This window comes from Scyliorhinus torazame, chromosome 7, assembly GCF_047496885.1.
Source record: "Scyliorhinus torazame isolate Kashiwa2021f chromosome 7, sScyTor2.1, whole genome shotgun sequence".
Lineage (NCBI taxonomy): Eukaryota > Metazoa > Chordata > Chondrichthyes > Carcharhiniformes > Scyliorhinidae > Scyliorhinus > Scyliorhinus torazame.
Genome location: NC_092713.1, coordinates 94,654,697 through 94,675,347, shown reverse-complemented (window position 1 = coordinate 94,675,347; position 20,651 = coordinate 94,654,697). Strand labels below are relative to the sequence as shown.

At 45.5% G+C, this 20,651-nt stretch overlaps 1 protein-coding gene across 1 annotated transcript in view; it reads right to left on the bottom strand.

Annotated features, from left to right (window-relative positions):
- Positions 1-12,882, bottom strand: part of LOC140427350 (uncharacterized) — a 98,957-nt gene extending 86,075 nt beyond the window's left edge. The window contains exons 1-3 of the mRNA XM_072512900.1: positions 12,824-12,882; positions 12,446-12,527; positions 1,572-1,753 (exon numbers count right to left, since the gene is read on the bottom strand). Of these exons, the coding sequence (XP_072369001.1) occupies positions 1,572-1,753; positions 12,446-12,496 (233 nt within the window). The 5' untranslated portion in view covers positions 12,497-12,527; positions 12,824-12,882. The remainder of the gene's footprint in view (positions 1-1,571; positions 1,754-12,445; positions 12,528-12,823) is intronic.
- Positions 12,883-20,651: the final 7,769 nt, after the last annotated feature.

Genomic DNA, 20,651 nt, shown 5'->3' with positions numbered 1-20,651 from the left:
CGAGCAATTCTGTGACACAGGATTCTGTGCTCTATGGACTGTTTCCAGGGACACACACTGAGACAAACATCAACTGCTGCTGGAGGGTCATCAACTCAGTGAAAGATGCTCTTTGGTCTGCCCGAAACTTGCTGATCTTCCAGTGCAAAGAATTGTCCTCGACCGAGTGTTACAGACTGGCACATTCCAAGGTTCAGGACTACATGCTGAGGGATGCACTCAAACTTGGGGCAGCTGCCGCCAAGGCGCAATGGGGAAAGGCCACTGTGTAAGGTCTTCCAACAAATGTACACCGAGGGGCTGGTAACCGTGTAAATCCCCTTGGTCTGGGTCATTATCACTCCAATGAACAAAAGTATTGAAAGAAACATGCAAATGTAAATACTTAAGAAAGAATTGTAAAGTAAACAGGGAAATGTGTGGAATGTCATCCCAATTGAATGCAAGAAAGTCAAGTGAATATGTAACTTTGATGGAAATGTGCAGTCAGAACAATTCTAAATGTTCTGTAATGTTATTTTATGAATAAAGTATATTTTGGGGGAAAAAAAACATATCATTATCGGACCTACACGCCAGAATCGTACGCCCACATCAAAGAAATCTATCCACGGTGAAAGGGTGTCAAAACGGCATGAAACACAACTGCTCGCTGGAGGTGTGCACCTGCGAGCATTACTCTCTATTCTCTAATCCACCCCAAGGAGACCAAATCTGTACACGTTACTCCTGATGTGGTCCCACCTCATTTGTGTTGTTACTTCTGCTTTAAATGGGTTTAGAAACATGCCAAGATAATTATATTTTCAAAACTGATAGTGGTCAAATTCAAATTTAGTCACAAGAGAATAAACGTAACCCAGGATTACTGTCTGCTTCTTTTGCTGGGACTATACATGAAAGCACTCTGAAAACCGTGCTTATTTATTTACTTATGAATACATCATCTTATCCCCGTGTTTTTACTTTCTTTGTACATGAAGGCTTATTTTGTGATATCTCCCACATAGTATTTTATCCTTAATATACGCAACTCTTGGGCGGCAGTGGCGCAGTGATTAGCACTGCTGCCTCACGGAGTTGAGGACCTGAGTTCAATCCTGGCCACAGGCCACTGTCCTGTGGAGTTTGCACATTCTCCCCATGTCTGCGTAGGTCTCACACCCACAACCCAAAGATGTGCAGGGAGGTGGATTGGCCACGCTAAAATTGCCGCTTAATTGGGAAAATAATGTATACATAACTCTTCATCTGATATCTTGGGGAGAACGGCATAGCTCAATTCTGCATTCCTGCTAATGCTCCAATCAGCTAGGCTGACAAGACAATTGTGAATGTGCTTTGCTGATTTCCTGTTCCATATGCTCAACATCTCTCTGCATTCAACATGGCTTAAAATGTACAGAGTGCAAACCTTTTTCTGTCCCTGCTCTATAAGAGTGAGAATTAGCATCTTGTCATCCTGTCAAAGTGATTTGGCATGTCTGTGATTCTGTAGCAAATAATTCAAAAAATTCAAATCGGTAAACAACTTAATCCAATTGTTTCAAAAGTAGATAATCAAAAATCACCTGGATTGTGAGTCATAAAGTGTTTTTTTCTCGGAATTCTGATCCTGTGGTTTAGGACAAATAACATCAGTTCTTCTTGTGCCAGCTAAGTCCAAATCCAATTCAAACGCAAACCTCTCTTGTACGCTTAAATCCCACGGTGAATCATCATGTGCTCTCTGTATATCTCCCAGTGATTGTTTCTAGAGATGCAGAAAATGCAGAGCCATTATCATTTACCTTCAAATGAAAGGGTTGTTTATTTTCCTTATTTCCATTGCTGCATTTTTGTTACTTTCTTTTTCCTTTATCTTTGTTATGAGAGCGCAGCAGCAGCACAAAAAGTGCTCTGTGATGGCCACATTTTTTTTTCAGATAAAATTTCACATTGCACAGCCTGTTTCCACGGTTGAGTCCAGGGTTCCACTCTTGATGACTGTCTAATAACTCCTGCTGAAAACTGCAGGCATCACCTGAAGACTCCCATTAGATCGCCCAATGAGCTGTTTAACACACAATTCTACGTAGTGAGTGTTGACTGATTGTTCAAATTCTAACCATGTTACTCTTACCATTTTAACTTCAGCTGGTTTCAGTTGTTTGTCTTACCCGGAGCTAATATCTTCTGGAATAATCATCCAATGTCTTGAATGAAGTTACCAGTCCCTGTCATTTCTGTTGAATTAGATGTGAATGAAATTACAACATAAACTGCTTTGAACAACATCATTATTTTACCCAAAGAATGGAATTGAACCTCATGCCGGAAAGTAAACAAAAGTTTGCTACTTTTAGAAATGATGGGAAATCTTAAGATAATTGGAGAATAAACAAGGTAAGTAAAGATAATGGTTGGGTAATTTGTATCAAAAGTAAAGAGTGAAGGAGATGAGCACAGGAAAATATTCACAGTAGGAGAATCATTGTTGAGTCTTGACTTGCAAATAGCAAAGATGCAGAGAGAAGGAAAATCGCACTTGGAGAATTAGGAATAGGTTATTATAGTAGGTCTGTGGATTGAGGAATATTGTTCAAATTGTTGAAATGCAGGTAGCTGACAAGAACAAAGAACAAAGAAATGTACAGCACAGGAACAGGCCCTTCGGCCCTCCAAGCCAGTGCCGACCATGCTGCCCGACTAAACTACAATCTTCTACACTTCCTGGGTCCGTATCCCTCTATTCCCATCCTATTCATGTATTTGTCAAGATGCCCCTTAAATGTCACTATCGTCCCTGCTTCCATCACCTCCTCCGGTAGTGAGTTCCAGGCACCCACTACCCTCTGCGTAAAAAACTTGCCTCGTACATCTACTCTAAAACTTGCCCCTCTCACCTTAAACCTATGCCCCTAGTAATTGACCCCTCTACCCTGGGGAAAGGCCTCTGACTATCCACTCTGTCTATGCCCCTCATAATTTTGTAGACCTCTATCAGGTCTCCCCTCAACCTCCTTCGTTCCGGTGAGAACAAACAGAGTTTATTCAACCGCTCCTCATAGCTAATGCCCTCCATACCAGGAAACATTCTGGTAAATCTCTTCTACACCCTCTCTAAAGCCTCCACATCCTTCTGGTAGTGTGGCGACCAGAATTGAACACTATACTCCAAGTGTGGCCTAACTAAGGTTCTATACAGCTGCAACATGACTTGCTAATTCTTATACTCAATGCCCCGCCCAATGAAGGCAAGCATGCCGTATGCCTTCTTGACTACCTTCTCCACCTGTGTTGTCCCTTTCAATGACCTGTGGACCTGTACTCCTAGATCTCTTTGACTTTCAATACTCTTGAGGGTTCTACAATTCACTGTATATTCCCTACCTGCATTAGACCTTCCAAAATGCATTACCTCACATTTGTACGGATTAAACTCCATCTGCCATCTCTCCGCCCAAGTCTCCAAACAATCTAAATCCTGCTGTATCCTCTGACAGTCCTCATCGCTATCCGCAATTCCACCAACCTTTGTGTCGTCTGCAAACTTACTAATCAGACCAGTTACATTTTCCTCCAAATCATTTATATATACTACAAAGAGCAAAGGTCCCAGCACTGATCCCTGTGGAACACCACTGGTCACAGCCCTCCAATTAGAAAAGCATCCTTCCATTGCTACTCTCTGCCTTCTATGACCTAGCCAGTTCTGTATCCACCTTGCCAGCTTACCCCTGATCCCGTGTGACTTCACCTTTTGTACTAGTCTACCATGAGGGACCTTGTCAAAGGCCTTACTGAAGTCCATATAGACAATATCCACTGCCCTACCTGCATCAGTCATCTTAGTGACCTCCTCGAAAAACTCTATCAAGTTAGTGAGACACGACCTCCCCTTCACAAAACCATGGGCAGTGTGGTAATACCAGGTATTGCGGTACCCGAGAGGTGAATGACCATTGGCTAGACCTAGGGGTCTACCATTGGCTAATGTACATAGCCCCGCCCTGAGAGGTGGGGTATAAGAACCAATGCCGTCCCAGCAGCCTTCACTTTCTGTATCATCGCTGCTGGGTACAGTTCTAGCTGATTAAAGCCGATTACATATGACTCCTCTTTGTCTCAAGAGTATTGATTGTGCATCAATTTAATCAGCTAGTACTTTTGAAGGATGGATCTCCGCATCAAGCCGGCGTGCCTTCAGCTCAGCCCCCATGCAGACAACTCCGCTGCTATTTTTAAGCATTGGCTGGCGTGTTTTGAGAACTACCTCGAAACGGCTGCCGACACCCTCACGGAAAGGCAGAAGAGGCTCGCGGGTCAGCCCGGCGATCTACCCCTTGATCGAAGGGGCGGCGAACTATGCTGCAGCTATGGAGCTGCTAGAAGGACATTACATCCGTCCTCTGAACCAGGTCTACGCCCGTCACCTGCTGGCAACGAGACGGCAGAGCCCAGATGAGACACTGGAAGACTTCTACCGGGCACTGATAGTGCTGGGCCAAAACTGCGGCTGCCCAGCAGTGACGGGGAACGAGCACACGGAACTTTTAATTCGGGACGCGTTCGTGGCAGGTATGGCTTCCCCCGACATCCGCCGAAGGCTCCTCGAAATGGACACACTGGGCCTTACTGAGGCACGAGCCCTGGCAGGGTCCATGGACGGTGTACACAAGAACGCACATGCTTATGCCCCCGCTCACACGGCGCCCCCCTGGGCTGAGTGGCGCCCCGCTGCAGCAGCCCCCCAGACTTACCCGCTAACCCCGCAGGCCTGCGCGGCAAGACGGCCCGCTACCGCCGCCGGCCAACGCTGCTTCTTCTGCGGCCAGGCGAATCACCCGGCCCGCACCGTCACCTGCAAAGGGTGCGACAAGAAAGGCCACTATGCCGCGGTCTGCCTGGCCCGCGCTGTGGCCGCAGTCTCCAGCGACTACCAACAGCCTTTTTTCCAGGTCCCGGCCATCCAAGGCCCACCGCAGCCGTTCTTTCAGGTCCCACCAGCCCAAGGCCCACCGCAGTCTTTCTTGCAGGTCGCGGCCGTCCAACGCCCACCGCCGTCTTTTTCCCTCCAGGCAGCGTGCGACCCGCGGCTGCGGCCATTTTGCCCCCTGGCAACGACGCTGGATGGGTGGGCGCCGCCATTTCTGTCCCTCGCCGCCGCCATCTTCGGAATCCCCGTCCCCGGTCTCCATGTGCGACCCATGGCCTCAAGCCCCCAGCACGGCTGACTACGCGCTGCCCGACCAGAACTCCCCCTTGCTGTAGCTGGCCTTCGTTACGCTGAATCAGAGTCGGCCCTGGACGCTAGCGAAGGCCACCACAACGATCGCCATCAACGGCCACGTGACGTTGTGCCTGATCGACTCCGGGAGCACGGAAAGCTTCGTCCACCCCGACACGGTACGGCGCTGTTCCCTGGTCACCCATCCCGTCAAACAAAGGATCTCCCTGGCCTCCGGGTCACACGCAGTGCAGATAAAGGGGTTCTGCCTCGCGAACCTCACCGTCCAAGGCAGGGAATTCCGCAATTTCCGCCTGTACGTGCTGCCGCACCTCTGCGCAGCCACCCTTCTTGGGCTGGATTTCCAGTGCCACCTACAAAGCCTGACTTTTAAATTTGGAGGCCCTATACCCCCCCCTTACTGTCTGCGGCCTCGCGACCCTCAAGGTCGACCCGCCTTCCCTGTTTGCGAACCTCACCCCGGATTGCAAACCCGTCGCCACCAGGAGCAGACGGTACAGTGCCCAGGACCGGACCTTCATCAGGTCCGAGGTCCAACGGCTGCTGAAGGAAGGGGTCATCGAAGCGAGCAACAGCCCCTGGAGGGCTCAAGTAGTAGTGGTAAAGACCGGGGGAAAACATAGAATGGTCATCGACTATAGCCAGACCATCAACCGGTTTACGCAGCTGGACGCGTACCCTCTTCCCCGTATTGCCGACCTGGTAAACAGGATTGCGCAATACAAGGTCTTCTCCACGGTGGATCTCAAATCCGCCTACCACCAGCTACCCCTCCGTAATAGTGACCGCCAGTACACTGCCTTCGAAGCAGATGGGCGGCTCTACCACTTTTTAAGGGTTCCCTTCGGTGTCACGAACGGGGTCTCGGTCTTCCAGCGTGAGATGGACCGAATGGTTGACCGGTACGGCTTACGCGCAACATTTCCGTATCTTGATAACGTCACCATCTGCGGCCATGACCAGCAGGACCACGACACAAACCTCCAAAAATGTCTCCAGACCGCGCACCTCCTTAATCTGACCTACAATAAGGAGAAATGCGTGTGTAGCACCGACCGTCTAGCCATCCTAGGCTACGTAGTGCGGAATGGAGTCATAGGCCCTGACCCTGAACGCATGCGCCCCCTCATGGAGTTCCCCCTCCCTCACTGCCCCAAGGCCCTAAAGCGCTGCCTCGGCTTCTTTAGCTATTATGTACAATGGGTCCCTAATTACGCCGACAAGGCTCGACCCCTGATCCAGTCCACAACCTTCCCCCTGTCGACGGAGGCCCGCCAGGCCTTCTGCCGCATCAAAGCGGACATCGCAAAAGCCACGATGCGCGCCATCGACGAGTCCCTCCCCTTCCAGGTAGAGAGCGACGCGTCTGACGTAGCTCTGGCGGCCACCCTCAACCAAGCGGGCAGGCCCGTGGCTTTCTTCTCCCGCACTCTCCATGCTTCCGAAATTCGCCACTCCTCGGTCGAAAAGGAGGTCCAGGCCATAGTAGAGGCAGTGCGACACTGGAGGCATTACCTGGCCGGCAGGAGATTCACTCTCCTCACGGACCAACGGTCGGTGACCTTCATGTTCGATAATGCGCAGCAGGGCAAGATAAAAAACGACAAGATCTTGTGGTGGAGGATCGAACTCTCCACCTACAATTAAAGAGATCTTGTATCGTCCTGGGAAGCTGAACGAGCCTCCTGATGCCCTGTCCCGCGGCACTTGTGCCACCGCACAAGTAGACCGCCTCCGAGCCCTCCACGAGGACCTCTACCACCCGGGGGTCACTCGGTTCTTTCATTTCATTAAGACCCGAAACCTGCCCTACTCCATCGAGGTGGTCAGGACAGTCACCAGGGACTGCCGAATCTGCGCCGAGTGCAAACCGCACTTCTACCGGCCAGAGAGGGCGCATCTGATAAAGGCTTCCCATCCCTTAGAACGCCTCAGCATGGACTTCAAAGGCCCCCTCTCCTCCACCGACCGCAACACGTACTCCCTGAACATGATTGACGAGTACTCCCGGTTCCCGTTCGCTATCCCCTGCCCGGACATGACCACAACCACCGTCATCAAGGCCCTCCAAAGTATTTTTACACTGTTCGGTTTCCCCGCATACATCCACAGTGATAGGGGGGTCCTCCTTTATGAGCGACGAACTGCGTCAGTTCCTGCTCAGCAAAGGCATCGCCTCGAGCAGGACGACCAGTCACAACCCCCGGGGAAACGGGCAGGTAGAAAGGGAGAACGGAACGGTCTGGAAGACCATCCTGCTGGCCCTTCGGTCCAGGAATCTCCCAGCCGCCCGCTGGCAAGAAGTCCTCCCAGTGGCCCTTCACTCCATTCGGTCGCTGCTATGTACTACCACAAACCACCTCACGAACGTCTCCTTGTTTTCCCCAGGAAGTCCTCCTCCGGGACCTCGCTCCCAACCTGGTTAGCGACACCCGGACCCGTCCTGCTGCGGAAACACGTGAGGGCGCACAAGTCGGACCCGTTGGTCGAGAGGGTCCACCTGCTGCATGCCAACACCCAGTACGCCTACGTAGCGTTCCCCGACGGCCGCCAAGACACGGTCTCCCTTCGGGACCTGGCGCCCGCAGGAGCCCCCACAGCACCTGACCGGAGGGTCAGTATTGCCACCGGAGCCCCTGCCCAGTGCAGAACAGGCACCGAAGCCCCCTACAGGCGCCCCTCCCCCCTTTTCACCCCAACAGCGCTGCCTAGGGGTGACGAAGCTGCCTGGGAGGAAGACACCACATTCCCGGAGCCACAACCGCCGGGGCCCCCATCAGGATCGTTGCCGAAACTCAGACACTCCAGAAGGACGACCAGGCCACTCGATCGTCTGATTGCTGCACCATAGACTTTTCTTCCGTTACCCTCGACATCACGGTACCTCCATACCTGGTCCTACCATGCAAAAAGGCGACAGTAATAGCTGGCCATCACCCCGCTGGGTTCTTTTTTAACAGGGGGTATTGCGGTACCTGAGAGATGAATGGCCATTGGCTAGACCTAGGGGTCTACCATTGGCTAATGTACATAGCCCTGCCCTGAGAGGCGGGGTATAAGAACCGATGCCGTCCCAGCAGCCTTCACTTTCTGTATCATCGCTGCTGGGTACAGTTCTAGCTGATTAAAGCCGATTAGATATGGCTCCTCTTTGTCTCGAGAGTATTGATCGTGCATCAGGCAGGTACTCGACAGATGAGGAAATCTGTTTGCAATGGACCATTTCTCCAAGCCTCCCGTGGCTGATGCTGCCAAAATAATTTAAGAGCAAATACTAGACCCCAGGACTCTATGCCAGCACAAAACTGCTAAGAGAAAATTACAGTAGACTTTTAACTTCAAATATAAAATGAAAAAGTATTGAAATAAAGTTATCTTTGTACTTATGTGCAAAGTAATGGCCAGAACTTCAAAACCAATTATGAATTATATGCTTATTTGTGTTAAACATAGTTTTACACAGTACGGTTATGTCAATTGTATGTGGTATACTGTCCAAAAGGAAATTACAACATTTCCAGCATATTTGTGCTGCAACACTAAAAGGGTCAATTAACATGCCCCTGCACAAACTTCACCAAGCAGGAAGCATCATAATCTGTTTTGTGGTGAACTAAATTCACACAATTAACCTTACTTCTTCTAAATTTACTAATCCCCAATCACCATTAAACTTTGAAATGGTTTTAAAATAGCCTATATATGTAGAACGCAACAAATTTCCAACCTTCTCAACATCTGCTTTTGTTGCATTATGGTCAGAATCTAGTTTCTCGTAACACATTTGTGCCTTTTCAGTCTCCTTGCATTCTCGCTCAAACTTCTTTTTACTATTATCCATCTGTTTCCTTCAAGTGTAAATCAGCCATCGTAGCCAATCATGAGAAACTCCAAAAAAGAAGGAAAAAATAACTTTCCCAGAAATATTCAGTTCCACCTTTAAGAATGGGTGGTAGTCAGATAAAATAAAAATGTAGAATTAACAAAGGAATCTGGAATGAGGATACTGGGAAGATGCAGGACAAGGAAAAACAAGTCAACAAGTTCACTTGTTTGTTAGTGATAAATTGCAGCAAGAAAATACTGTGGGATAACAAGGATAAGGAATTGTAATAATGTCAATTAAACTGTAGATAGACACAGGTGTTCTAGCAGGTGGACCCGATACTCATTGGAGTTTAGAAGAACAAGAGGTGATCTTAATGAAACATATTATTCTGAGGGGCCAGTTGACAGAGTTGATGCTGAAAGAATATTTGCCCTCATAGGAGAATCTAGAACTCGGGGGCTCAAATTCAAACTAAAAGGTCTCCCATTTAAGATAGAGATGGGCGGCACGGTAGCACAGTGGTTAGTCCTGTTTCTTCACAGCTCCAGGGTCCCAGGTTTGATTCCCGGCTTGGGTCACTGCCTGTGTGGAGTTTGCACATTCTCTCTGTGACTGCATGGGTTTCATCTGGGTGCTCCAGTTTCCTCCCACAAGTCCCAAAAGATGTGCTGTTAGGTAATTTGAGCATTCTGAATTCTCCCTCTGTGTACCTGAACAGGTGCTGGAATGTGCGACTTGGGGCTTTTCACAGTAACTTCAATGCAGTGTTAATATAAGCCTACTTGTGACAATAAAGATTATTATATTTTTTTATGAGGAAGAATTTGTTCTCTCAAAGGATTGTTCATTTTTGGAATTCTCTCCTCCCCCTCCCCTTCCCTTCCCTTCCCTCCCAAGTTAGCAGAGAAGGTTGGGCCATTTAATATATTCAAGGATGAGTTGGACAGATTCTCATCTACAAAGGAGACAAGGGTTTTTTAGGGAAGGGGGGGGGGTGGGGAAGTAAGGGTGGATTTAAGGCCATAATCAGATCAATCATTAGCTTATTAAATAGTGCAGCAGGCCTGAGGGCTCAAATGACCTACTCCTGCTCCAATTTCAAGCTAGTTAAAAATTTAGATTTTCACTGAAGTATAATTAAATTGTATATCTACTCATGACCTGCAGGGCTATGGACCATATTCTGGAAAATGGGATTAGACGGATGGCTCAGCTGATGTAGAAAAGATGGGCCAAGTGGCCTTTTTCTGTGCCATAAACGTTCTATGATTCTATGTTACTTCAACTTCCCCCTTGACCAGTTTACATAGGTGGAGCTGTGGGTAGGGAGGGGTGTGGGCATTGTGCAGAGACAGTGGCAATCTATCAGGGCAGAAGTATTCATTTAAGAATTCTCACATTTCCTTACTGCCATTATACAAATATCCACAGCTATCTGTAATAAAAAAGAAAAAGGAAAGATTTGCATTTTTATCTTGCGTTTTATGATTTCAGGACATCCCAATCGTTTTTGGACATGTAGTCACTATTGCAATATAGGAAATATTGGCAGCCAATTTTCACAGCTAACTCCGACACAAAAGAATGTGATTAAAATATTGGCCGTAATCAAACGGCAACATAGCGCTGACTTGGGACGCGATGCAGCCCGTAAATCATGCGAGAGGCCTCTCGTGAGATTTACCTGGTTTGCCACGCCTCACAATATCTAACAGAATCTTGCGAGGCATCATGATCTGGATCCTGCCCACAATGGGCAGGACCTAAATTTGCATATTTAAGTGTGCAGTTAGGCACACCTAAATGTGTCTCCGCCAGAGCTAACCAGCCCTCGGGATTTAACGGCCTCACCAAGGAGACCCCCAACCAGGCGCTGTTTTGAACTGGTTTCCACAAATAGGGACCAGGTAGAATGGCACTGGGGTGATCCTGTGGTCTCCCAGGCGATCGGAGGCCCCTGGGTGTTCAGCCTCTGGGCAGGATGGCACCCTGGCACTGCTGATGTCACCTGGGCACTGCCAGCCTGGCAGCCTATCCTGGCACTGCCACCTAGGCACCCTGGCAATGCCACCTGACAGTGTCACTAGGGCATCCTAGCTGTGCTAGGCTGGCAGTACCTAGGTGGCATATTGCCCCTGATGGGGATTGAGCCTGGGGATGCCCTGCCCTTATGAGGTGGGGTCCGCCGGGTTCAAAAACCTTCCAACACCCCAGTTGGTGGGGGCAGCATTGGGGGATCAAGCGATCAGGGCGCCATCTCTTTCTGCACTGAGGAGCTCTACGGAAAACACCATGTTAAATCTTCCCACAACGGGACTCTTTTTTTAGTTAAATCGCGCTTCTAACCCTAATTCTTTTTCTGAATATATTTATTAAAAATATTAGTTTTTACATCTCATGAAAGTTTTCGTACTCCATTTTTGCACCTTATTGCTTTGTACCTTTGCAAACCTGAGGGCCTCCACAACCTTGCTGCCTGTGCCCTAACTTGCATCAAGTCATATTCATCTATAACACCCTGTTCCCAGTGACCTACATTAGCTCCCAATTAAGCAATTCTAAACTCTTTTCTTGATTGCAAGTCCAGCCATGGCATTGCCTCTCCCTATTTGTAATCTCCTTCCACCCTAGAACCCTCCAATATATGCTCCTTAAATTCAGGCTTCTTGCGCATCTCTGGTTTTAATCACTGCACCAATGGCAGTGATTTCACTAAACGTCTAGTTGCCGAGTTCTGGACTTGCCTTCCTGAACCTCTCTTCCTTTCTTTCAGACGCTCCTTAAAGTACCTGCTTTAATCAGCTTTTGTTTATCTGCGCTGATAACTTTTTTGTGTCTTAGTGGTCGTATGTTTTTGGGTAACACTTGTATCAGGCACATTGGGAAAAGATTGTTGTTTTTGTCATACCTTTACATTTTTTATTGCTATCCCAGTCTCCTGCATTGACAGTTTATCTTTTCATTTGTCTAAGCTTTGTTCTTAACACTGTATCTCACCTTGTTGGTGGAGCATGTTTGTTCATCTGCACTGGTGGAGCTTTTGTCTTTTAAGTCTATGTACTTGTTTCATATTGAACAAATACCTCTTGGACTATTTCCCACATTGTAGAAGAGCAAGTTTCAAGAAGAAACATTTTTTTCATCACTTTCCTGGAGTTTGTAGCTATAGGAGCTTTTTGCAGAATCCCAAGTGGGGAAAACCCAACCCTTGTCTCACTCACCAGCAACAAATTTCACACTTGATTCTTTAATGGGTGTGAGGCCCCTTAATTTAAATTGCTTAAAGCCTGTTTTAGTAGTCCAAATGAGAGGCCTAAATGAAACCCTGCGACTTGAGTCAAAGTTTCTCCCACCTCTTGTTTCTCCCTTGCAAACCTCTCTCCTACCTTTAGTGTCTCCTCTTCATTGTCCTCCGTTTCTCTTCTCCCCCTGCTCATGAGTGGCCTCCTGGAATATCTCGAACAACAGCTGCTGCCATGAAACCACAAGATACATAATTAGAGGGGATCCAACCTTTATAAGGTAAATCTAATATTTGCAGATGTCTTGTGATCAGACATAATGTGATTAGATGTCATATGGTGAGGCATCACATAAAGAACCCTCCAAGAATATCTCCAACCAGAGTTGCCATCCCATTACATTTCTACATGAAATCTGCTGCTTCCCTTCAATCCACTGGTGATATGTGCTTCACACTGTGCTATCCCATGCACTTCATTAAATAATGGATGAGATGTACATAAATCTGGATGTCTAATTACCACCAGTACAGATGATGATGCTTTCTTTAGTGCTTTATGATGATTTGAAGACTACTTAAATCACTTGTTCACCGTGGCCTGTAAAGGGAACACATGGGGCATTTTTAGTATCTTAACACACTTTTCTATATTTTTATTATTTCTGCACAGAACATTTGGTCAAAACCAAAGTGTAAGGAAATATTAGTGCAACAGATGGTACACAACACAATCTTCACAGAACCAGCAACATGTCTATCAACTCCATATTTCTGTATCCACATGCAATAAAGGTTTTTCACAGTGCATTTCGCCATCTGTTTCAGTCCACGTCTTGCGGGGGTTGGACTTAAAATCTTCAAAAAAGTGTGAATTAGTAAAACAGATAATTTTTTAATGCTAGAATGGAAATCAAAGATGTAAGTAGTTAAATTATGACACTGAATTAATTTTCCAAAACGAGCACCTACAAACCCTAATCTGTCATGTATGGTTTTTAAAAAGCGTCAATTTTTCATATTGTGAAACGTTTTGTAAGATCTCCCCACACGCCACAAGATGATGGGCCTTGAGTTTACTCTGTTGATGGTTTCAGGCTCAGTTTTCTAGGTCCTCACTATAATCATTGGATAGCTCCGGAGGTAAAAAGAGTAGCACACTTTTTTTTTCTAAATTTAGAGTACCCAATTCATTTTTTCCAATTAAGGGGCAATTTAGTGTGGCCAATCCACCTAGCTTGCACATTTTTGGGTTGTGGGGGCAGAACCTATGCAAACACAGGGAGAATGTGCAAACTCCACACGGACAGTGACCCAGAGCCGGGATCGAACCTGGGACCTCAGCGCCGTGAGGCTGCAGTGCTAACCCACTGCGCCACCGTGCTGCCCCGAGTAGCACACTTCTGAATGTCAAGTAAGATCTTCAGGTCCCAATCATAAAGCTTATTTTACGGAATCTTCATGCAGTTATTCCCTGTCGAGTTTATACTCTCCAGAGCTGTATGAAAAATGTTGCACATTTAAACCAATTAAATAATTCTTTATATGCTTCTTAAATTTGGAAATAGCATTAACACAAATGTGTGTTAATTTGTAGATTTGCTGCGGAGAGATTTGCAAATCATTTTATAGGTACAAGAAAAAAAAAACAGTGTGAAACAGCCACTTTAAAATCCCTCCTTAAAATGTCACAATTAATGGAATATTCATACATGATCTGGTAAAAGGTGAAAATGTAATCCAAGTATATTGGGGCCTTCAAAAAGTATGCAACAATGGATGCTGATTGTCTGAATGATCAATTTCCTTTACTTTTGAAGTCCTTTGGAGGATAGAGAATCCAGGAGGGAAGCATTGATGAAAATGTTAATGGAAAGCTCTGTAATGGTCCAATTAATAACAGGTTTCTGCTGTGAAAATATTGTTTCACAGAATACCAAAACAGAGTTACTACTAGGTGTTTGAACACAGTGAAATATACAAAGGTGAGCAATTAGAATTAACATTGACCAAAACTCTTTTTTAGTCTCTTACAAAATTACAACCACTGGTCTGTTTTGGAGTGGAAAGGAGAAAACTCTTCAAACAGTATTTATCTTTATCAACTTTTTCATCATATTAAATTCATACATAAGCGACATAGTAACATTTTATTTTTATCATATTGCGTGCTATTGTCTCGCAGTACATTGAATATAAATAGGTTTGCCAAAATAATTTTAATTTTAATAGTTTTGAGTTTAGTACACATCATGAAGTAAACATGATACTTGGTATGTTGATAACAAATAGCTTTTAATAAAAACATTGCCCTTTTAAGATTAAGGAGAAAATTGTAATTGTTAGTGTTCCTTGGAATTCCCAATAGTGCTCTTAGTTCATGAAGCACTGTGCAGAAATCTCTGAAATTAGAATTTATTTTTTTGGTTTTACAAACAAAGTGAATTTGGTAAATTCAGTTAATATCCACAGGTGAGAACAATGACAACTCAAATTCTGCTCATCCAAGCATGTCTGTTGATTTAGTGACAATGGAGGAGTCCAGAGAAGTGGTGGTGTGGTTAAGTTGAGAGCTGTCAGTGTACTTGTGAAATATGTTTTTAGATGCTGTGGCTAAAGGGTAGCATGTAGCTCAGAAATAGGAGGCCAAGGATAGATCTGTAGTGACATCAGAGGTATTGGTGTGAGAAGAGAAACCATTGCAGGGGATACTCTGACTTTGTAACTTTGATAAGAGCCATTATGTGCCAGGGGTGATAATTTGATTGGAGCTCGCTGTGATTTGGAATATGACACAACTTCCATCACTTTGGAGAGGAGTTTGGAGGTGTCCTGGTGATTTGCATGGGGAGAGGGGGTTCAAGTGCTTGTTTTTTGAGGAGTGGAACCAAGGGACAGTACAGGAGAGAGAACTATTAACAATATCAGCTAATATGGGGACTGAGGAGGGAAATTGGTTGGTCAACATCTTAGTGGGAATAGCGTTGGGTGCGGGTGGTTCTTTTGATGAAGTTTGATCTGGGGGGCCAGGAGAAGGTAGGGAAGCGGCAGTGGAAGATGTTCACAATCTCGGTGACAAAAAGTTTATGCACTCTATACACATATTATTTGAAGTGGGAACCACAAAGAAAAGGTTTGCACGCAGAACAAGACGAAAGATTAAGCACAATAAGTCCATTCCTTTGAAGTCTACTCCACCAATTTGCTTCATCCCGCGGGAGGGATTTCTGCATTTCTTTCTCACTTCAAGGTAATGAAAACCACCCCAAAGCGGTTATCCTTTCCCTCATAGAAACCCTTGCTGGTTGCCTTCCACTGAAAACGTTAGAGGCAAATGATGGCAAGCAAGACAATCAATCGTTTGTGCTGTACATTGTGAAATATTAAAATCTCCAACACATTAGAATGCAGTTGGTTGAGTCATCTGGAAAATATAAGAATTGCATCTGGTACCTGCTCATCAATGCGATTCAACCGGTTAGCTGGGCAATGACAGCTGAGCCAGCGGTGCTTATATTGTCCAAACATGACACTGACTATGACAGCATTGGGTAAAAAATGATTACAGCAAAGATAGCCACTTGTCCAAAGTGAAATAACTGCCAAGGCTGACAATCCTTCCAGCCACGTTTACTTTTCATCTTTATCTCCTGATTTCAAAGATTTAGAAATTGTTATTTAATACAGCAGTAACCTTTCCATAAAGCATTCCCTGCCCTTAGTTTCAGACTGGGTGACATGTTCGTCCCACAAAACTGCCCAATCCTAGAAATTAATTAAAAGTCCCGGGTCTTCGAATTTAAGTTATATCAATTGGATTTCCTGGGAGAATGGAATTGTGATCTTGGACAGGCGTGTTAACTGATCCGGAGCTGCAATACTGTAATAAAACTCTGCAACTGGAGATTTTGTGAAATTCAGAACAATTTAATTTGGAGAGATTGTAATTTTAATGTAGCTTCTTAATTGTTCCGTAGCGGCGACTTGACTTCGCTTCAGTTTCAAGCATGTAGCCCCCGCCCCCCGGTCGTCATGGAGACAAAACCTTTCTATTCTTTAATAAAGGATTTCTGTAACGGAACAATGCGCGTTTTTGTACATTTTTGTGCTTTTAAACACAAATTGCAATTAGTCTCTGCTTCTTCTTCCACTTAGTTAAAGTCTTTCCTCACTGTGCCACCACTCACTACAAGATTTATATTCAAAGTTTTATTTTTTTAAATGTAATTTTGTTTCTATTCTTTTATTATCACCCTCCGTTCTGTCCCGAGGTGGTAATTGAGCCAGCTTTACGAGTGCTTGTTGGAGTAGTCTCCCTGGTTTGGTTGTAGGGGGCCACAATATAATACATAGAACCTTTGTGCAAAGCTGGAAGAATTTCTTTTGACAAAATAATTCAACCTAATATATGTTCCGAATGGAAAACTGGCATATCTCTAGTGATATCACCTACAAATTGAATTTATATGGTGTTGCTCCCATAGGTTGATGTATATCTTGACTTATCTTGGATAAACAAGGAGGGTGTGCCTTGGGAAATTATGAGGCATATGTAATCACAATGCTACTTGGAAATTGATGTGGCTGTGACACATGTGCTGTGATATGTGATCTTGTTTCAGATGATGGTTGTGGTTTCAAGCTGCAGTTCTTCCATATCTGTGAAAGGAAGATAAAGAATTTGTATAATGATGCATTCCAACAGTGACAACCCTTCCAAAATACTTCATTGTAAACTTTGTGGTGCTATGAGGCAACTTGAGGTCTAAGGCAGCATTTAAACATTTGTATTTAATTGTACATATGCACACTGGCATTAATTGTTTTTACATTGATAATCAGTGAGTTTGGATTGGGGGGGGGGGGGGGGCGCAGTGTACGTACAAGGTTCCATGTGTTTGCCTCCCCTAAATCTGCCTCCTTTACACTTGGGAGATGGATTTAGTATTATAAATGGGGTCACCATCACCAAAAGTCTGTCCTGGTCCACTCACGTCAATGCAACAGTCAAGAAAGCTCAACAACATCTCTACTTCCTACGGAAGCGAAAATAATTCAGCATGTCTGCATCGACCCTCACGAACCCCTACAGATGTACCATAGAGAGCATCCTATCCGGCTGCATCACAGCTTTGTATAGCAACCTCTCCGCCCAAGATCGCAAGAAACACAGAGAGTGGTGAACTCAGCCCAAGGCATCACACAAGCTTGCCACTCCCACATTGATTCTGTATACACTTCCCGCTGCCTCAGGAAGGTAGACAGCATTGTCAGAGACCCCTCACACCCAGGCTTTGCCCTCTTCCAGGCCCTTCCATCAGGCAGAAGATACAGATCTGAAGACCCGCACATCCAGACATAAAAACATAAGAACATAAGAACTCGGAGCAGGAATAGGCCATCTGGCCCCTCGAGCCTGCTCCACCATTCAATTAGATCATGGCTGATCTTTTGTGGACTCAGCTCCACTTTCCAGCCCGAACACCAGAACCCTTAATCCCTTTATTCTTCAAAAAACTATCTATCTTTATCTTAAAAACATTTAATGAAGGAGCTTCAACTGCTTCACTGGGCAAGGAATTCCATAGATTCACAACCCTTTGGGTGAAGAAGTTCCTCCTAAATTCAGTCCTAAATCTACTTCCCCTTATTTTGAGGCTATGCCCCCTAGTTCTGCTTTCACCCGCCAGTGAAAACAACCTGCCCACATCTATCCTATCTATTCCCTTCATTATTTTATATGTTTCTATAAGATCCCCCCTCATCTTCTAAATTCCAACGAGTACAGTCCCAGTCTACTCAACCTCTCCTCATAATCCAACCCCTTCAGATCTGGGATTAACCTAGTGAATCTCCTCTGCACACCCTCCAGCGTCAGTGCGTCTTTTCTCAGGTAAGGAGACCAAAACTGAACACAATACTCCAGGTGCAGCCTCACTAACACCTTATACAATTGTAACATAACCTCCCTAGTCTTAAATTCCATCCCTCTAGCAATGAAGGACAGCATTCTATTTGCCTTCTTAATCACCTGTTGCACCTGTAAACCAACTTTTTGCGACTCATGCACTAGCACACCCAGGTCTCACTGCACAGCAGCATGTTTTAATATTTTATCATTTAAATAATAATCCCTTTTGCTGTTATTCCTACCAAAATGGATAACCTCACATTTTTCAACATTGTATTCCATCTGCCAGACCCCTAGCCCATTCACTTAACCTATCCAAATCCCTCTGTAGACTTCCAGTATCCTCTGCACTTTTTGCTTTACCACTCATCTTAGTGTCATCTGCAAACTTGGACACATTGCCCTTGGTCCCCAACTCCAAATCATCTATGTAAATTGTGAAAAATTGTGGGCCCAACACTGAATCCAGAGGGACACCACTAGCTACGGATTTCCAACCAGAGAAACACCCATTAATCCCCACTCTTTGCTTTCTATTAATTAACCAATCCTCTATCCATGCTACTACTTTACCCTTAATGCCATGCATCTTTATCTTATGCAGCAACCTTTTGTGTGGCACCTTGTCAAAGGCTTTCTGGAAATCCAGATATACCACATCCATTGGCTCCCCGTTATATACCGCACTGGTAATGTCCTCACAAAATTCCACTAAATTAGTTAGGCACGACCTGCCCTTTATGAATCCATGCTGCGTCTGCCCAATGGGACAATTTCCATCCAGATGCCTTCCAAATAGTTTGATACCCTTGGATAATTAACTCCCAATTGTGACCATCCTTTAACCATGTTTCAGTAATGGCCACTAAATCATAGTCATTCACGATGATTTGCGCCATCAACTCATTTACCTTATTCCGAATACTACGAGCATTCAGGTAAAGTACACTTATGCTGGCTTTTATACCTCTGTTTTGAATCTTCACCTCGATCAGTAACCTTTCCTAAGTTATATTTCCTCTTAACTTTTCTCCTAGTTTTCCTTGTCGTTGAACCCATATCTTCATGTACCAACCTGCTGCGTCGCTTACCATTTATGTTTTTACTTCCCGTTTTATTCCTTTTAGTATTACTGGGCCTATTCACTGAGCTCTCCTCAGTCACTGTACCTTGTACTATCGCCCTTTTTGATTTTTGACTCTGGCTTCTCTGCCTTACACTTTCCTCCTTACTGCCTTTTGTTTCTGTCCCTGTTTTACTACCTTCCAACTTCCTGCATCGGTTCCCAGCCCCCTGCCACATTAGTTTAAACCCTCCCCAACAGCTCTAGCAAACACCCCCCCCATAGGACATCGGTTCCAGTCCTGCCCAGGTGCAGACCATCCGGTTTGTACTAGTCCCACCTCCCCCAGAACCAGTTCCAATGCCCCAGGAATTTGAATCCCTCCCTCTTGCACCATCTCTCGAGCCACGCATTCATCCTATCTATCCTGACATTCCTACTCTGACTAGCACATGGCACTGGTAGCGATCCTGACATTACTACCTTTGAGGTCCTACTTTTTAGTTTAACTCCTAACTCCCTGAATTCAGCTTGTAGGAACTTGTCCCGCTTTTTACATATATCATTGGTGCCTATGTGCGCCACGACAGCTGGCTGTTCACCCTCCCCCCCCCCCCCCCAGAATGTCCTGCAGCCGCTCCGAGACATCCTTGACCCTTGCACCAGGGAGGCAACATACCATTCTGGCGTCCTGATTGTGTCCGCAGAACCGCCTGTCTATTCCCTTTATGATTGAGTCCCCTATCACTATAGCCTTGCCAGTTTTCTTCCTGCCCTGCTGCGCAGCAGAGCCAGCCACGGTGCCATGAACCTGGCTGCTGCTGCCTTCACCTGGTGAGGCATCTCCCTCAACAGTATCCAAAGCAGTATATCTGTTTTGCAGGGAGATGACCGCAGAGGACATCAGTACTGCCTTCCTACTCTTGCTCTGTCTTTTGGTCACCCATTTTCTATCTCCCTCAGTAACGTTCACCTGCGGTGTGACCAACTCGCTAAACGTGCTGTCCACGATGTCCTCAGTGTTAAGTAATGGGTTAAGAGACATTGCAATTAGTTGTATCATTTATGTTAAGTATCCATTAATTGACACTGATTATGTAAAGGGGCTTCAGGTGGCCTCTATCAGGTGATGTATAGTTAGGGTTTTGTGCAAAGACTGTTGGAATGAAATAAATGTGTGTTTCTGAAAAAGGAACAGAACTTTAGACTCTTCATATCACAGCAACCATCCTCTGCTACCAATTGTTAGACGTTTTAATTGCTGTGATATGAAGAGTCTAAAGTTCTGTTCCTTTTTCACACTCAGCATCGCGGATGCTCCAAAGTGAGTCCAACCGCAGCTCCAGAGCCGTCAAGCAGTCTAACAGGAGCTGCAAT